This window comes from Sinocyclocheilus rhinocerous, unplaced genomic scaffold, assembly GCF_001515625.1.
Source record: "Sinocyclocheilus rhinocerous isolate Xijiao unplaced genomic scaffold, SAMN03320098_v1.1 scaffold40, whole genome shotgun sequence".
NCBI lineage: Eukaryota > Metazoa > Chordata > Actinopteri > Cypriniformes > Cyprinidae > Sinocyclocheilus > Sinocyclocheilus rhinocerous.
Genome location: NW_015624837.1, coordinates 982,022 through 986,217, shown reverse-complemented (window position 1 = coordinate 986,217; position 4,196 = coordinate 982,022). Strand labels below are relative to the sequence as shown.

The 4,196-nt window shown below is 37.8% G+C and overlaps 1 protein-coding gene across 1 annotated transcript; it reads right to left on the bottom strand.

Moving 5' to 3' along the window:
- Nucleotides 1-282: 282 nt before the first annotated feature.
- LOC107746298 (transcription factor Sox-7-like) lies at nucleotides 283-1,934 on the bottom strand (the record flags this gene model as incomplete). The annotated part of the gene is made up of 1 exon (XM_016560443.1): nucleotides 283-1,934. A coding segment is annotated over one exon (801 nt), but the record flags the coding sequence as incomplete, so codon positions are not given.
- Nucleotides 1,935-4,196: the final 2,262 nt, after the last annotated feature.

Below are 4,196 nucleotides of genomic sequence, written 5' to 3'. Positions count from 1 at the left end.
AGTATCCTGTAAAGAAGTTTATATACTCACTAATGATAAAAAAAATATATTATGAAAAATGAAAAAGCAAAAAAATTTAACTTCCATAAAGCAATTATATACTCACGAATAATAATAATAATAATGAAACTTAAAAAGAACTGAATAATTATAATGAAGCTGAAAATAAACCGTTAACTTTCAATAAAGCAGTCTATACTTACTACTTACTATACTTACTAACAGAGAGCAAAAAATCTTGATCTACCAGTCATTACAAAATCAAGAGTCTTTTCACCTGTATTTATTTTGTGTTTTTATTTAGTGGCGTCTAATTCATATGGGGCCTCAGAACATTCACTTTTAATATATCACAAAATGAAGAGCATCTGCAACATTTTTTTCTTAAATCCAGACCTACAGACATAATCATTGTGCTGTATTTAAATAGGCATAAACAATGCAATTTATCATGAAATCGGCCAAACAGAATGGTGTTCAACAAACATCAATATTGATACGTTCATTCGCTTGTTATTGACATCAGTGAGGATATCAAAAGTGAGAATGCTAAATGTATAAAACTCAAAATTTTATTTCAATTAAATTAATATGGCAAACCTAAATTGGCATACAATAGTATTCATTATTATTATTCTTTTAACTGTTTATGAGTATACAAATACATTTTTGAAATGAATGTAAAGGGAAAAGAAAGGGCAGAATTTCCTTCAAAATGATGTCCTATAAAGGAAGAGACCAGCCTCACTTAAATAAATCTTGAGGTAAAACAACTGAGGTTTGAAAAAAATCAATTGAATATATCTGGACTGAAAAAAAGCAATACAATAAGCTTTAATGCAAAGCAATTTGATACATAAATAAGCTTTATAGCATATGTACATGCTTTTGTGGCAAGATATGAGAGCATTTTCTATGTTTGTCCATTTTTTTCTTTTATTTCCGTTCTTCTTTTGGAAGCAAAGATGGGAATGAACTTTTTTTTTTAATCTATGCATCCCTGAGGTGTCCTTTGACTTCCTGTAGCTTCTCTTTTCCGCTCCCTCCACGGCCTTCCTTTCACCTGCCAGTTATATTGCTGACCCTTGTCGAGCCCACAGTCTCTGTCTGTGTCAACTGCCTCTGTTTTGTGTTTATGAAATGCTGTAGTTGTTGTAATAGGCTGCCGTGGCATCGGCCAATACGGAGATGAGACTGGTTTCCGTAGCGCTGCTGGAGCAAACAGAAGCCGGCGTTACCTGGATGTGTCCCGTGACTGTCATCCCACCCTGTTCGGGGTGATAACTTGTAGAATTTAGGTACTGGTCGAACTCATCTCGGTCCACCTCACCCAGCAATTCAGCCTGGCTCAGCTGATCCAGACCCTCCAGGTGCCCCTGCTCTGGAGGAGGCGAAAGCTGGCCCAGGTGCCCCTGGTGCCCATGATGGATCTGAACCTGCGGGAACGAAGGGCTGTAATAGGACAACGGAGGAGCTGTGATAAGGGTCGCCCCACTTCCCTGATGGGACATCGGGATGTGAACCAAATGTGAGCTCCTACAGTGCAAAGGTACCTGCTGGGAGTAATCGGGATGGTAGGGGTGTGGACTGCTCATGTGCACCGGGGTGGGATGCCTGTCGTCCGGGCAAGAGGTGGAAGACGAGCAGGAGCTGGTGGAGACTGAGCTGGAGGATGAGTAGTAGGACTGGTGTTCGTGATCCACAGCGTCCAGAGGCGACATCTCAGGTGGCGTGGGCAAGCCATATGGGTACGTATCGAAGCTGCTGTTGGAACTGGCGGGATCTCTGAAGACCCTGACGCCGGGTAAAGCTGCGCTGGGAGAACTGAAGCCGACAGTACCACTCACAGCGCTCTCGTCGTCTTTATCGAGGGGGTGACAGCAGCCTCGGGGATCTGGGAGGGAGTTTTGATCGGGGCCGAGGGTGGTCAGGAGTAAAAATATATATATATATATATATATATATATATATATATATATATATTTTACAAGAGATTGGTTGGATATAGCCTACTAATGCAGGTTCTTCAACTGTTCTTTTCAGCACCTCAAGTTTAGCAAAGCATTTTCTCTTTATGAAGACCAGCTTTTTTGTGTTTTGGGTTCTTGAGTTTTTTATAGGGTTCTTTGGAAATTAAAAAAGGCCTTGATGTCACATTACCAGTTCATATGAACAGAGTATTGGTTTCTGGATTCATCAAACCACTAGTCCATAGGTTTTCTAAAGACCTAGAGAATGAGGAAAGATTCTTCAGTTGTAGCATATCAAAAAAAAAAAAAAACATTTTTTGTTGTGTTTGGAACGTTTATGTCTAGTCTAGTTCATAAGTGCATTCTGTGACATCTGAATGTTTGTCGTCTTGATCCACAATGATATTATCATGACATAAATTATTAAAAGTTCTCATTATGAGTTCAACTTCTCAATTTTTGAATGCCAAAACAAAAACGAACCCCTTCAGCTGAAGTTGTTATAAAAATACAGGAAGCTATTTAAGGAAAGCTATTAGGAAAAAAAAGTTATTTAACCGAGGCACAAGAGGCCATACTGTGTGTCACTGGCTTAAGGCTGTTATTAGGCACAACATGCATCAAAAATAGCAATCAGAAGCCAGGACTGGGATTATCCATTTTATGAATTTTGATTTAAAATGTGGAAGCCTGTAATAAATGATGATGCCAGGCTGAAAAGAGAGTGGGTTAGTTGGCAAATATAAAATTAGAAAAATTAACAATTAATTATTGTTGGGGTTGGTTGGCAAAGATGTGCAACATAAATTTAGTCATGTTTTAAAAAAAAAAGACATATTCTGTCAAGAATGTTTTTACCTGAGCACTTGACCCAACTAGGAGCAAACTAAAGCTTTTGTTCTTGTAGACATTCATCAAAGAAGGAAAAGTGTGGTAACCAACACCAGTTTGCTGGAAAAGCAACAAAACAATTCTTCATAAAATTATGTAATTCATTTGAAATATAGCAATGGTGTTGAAATGTTGCTTTAAATGGAATGATGTATTTAGATAGCAGATATAAAAATTTTGATGGGGCCGCCTCTATGTGTCCACGTTTCAGCAGAATTAATGACGCATTTTACATTCTCATTATTCATTTTCACTTGAGGAAACTGTCATTTAACTTCCATCAGGCATGAAAGAAGACTTTTCCCCGTACAGCATCTACATGACTTACTCATCAAAACCAGTTGTTCTGCACAATGATTCACATGTCAGACAGTTCAGATCCACCTGTATACTTCATGTGCTCCATACCAACTTGTTTTGGTGTTTAGGTTGAACTCCTTTATTGTCACGATCAGACGGTGGAGTTCCTGTTTACAGCTGTATCGGTGGTTCATAAAAGCTGCAGCAAATACAGGAAGAATTCAGAATAATTCAGTGATACTCAAGAGAATCTGAACTGAGAAACTGGTCCCATTATTGATTTCAATGAATGTTAAAAGTATCACTTTATGACTGACCTTTGAATTTCTTCCTGTAAGATGTCTGAGAGTTCAAAGGAATGGCAGGTTCAGTGAACGAGCAGAGGATGAACACCATTAAAATGAGGGATTCATTCAATGAAGGAACAGGAAGAGGAGCTTGATGCCCCGGATTGCAAAAACATTACGACAGAAAATGACACTTCCTGCTCTCCTCGTCGTACCTGCACATGTTGGGGTGTGACAAACTGGACGTGTGAACTGTTTACTCATTTGTGCCATTCACTAGATAAACATCTTTCTGGTTCTGCATTTTGGGGCATGATTTCCTGTTTCGCTTGATTAACATTGGGGAAGTGCAGGCATACCTGCTGCTTCTCAATAGGTGTTTGCTTCAACACAGATAAACTTGACATTGTAGCAGACTGAGAAGCTTCAGGAAAAACTCTTCATAATTATTGTCACATGACCAAACATTGATAAAGGGCCTATGATGCACAACTGCCTGGTTATTTTATGTCAAAGCAAACTTATGCATAAATATATATGCATGTATTTTTTATGTTTTTGAAAGAAGCAAAAAGAGTATTATTGTGATATATTATTACTATTTAAAATAACTGTTTTCTATTTGATTATATTTTAAAATGTAATTTATTCCTGTGATGGCAAAGCTGAAATTTCAGCAGTCATTACTCCAGTTTTCACTGTCACATCATCCTTTTTTAATGATGTTAATAGACCATGAATTATTACT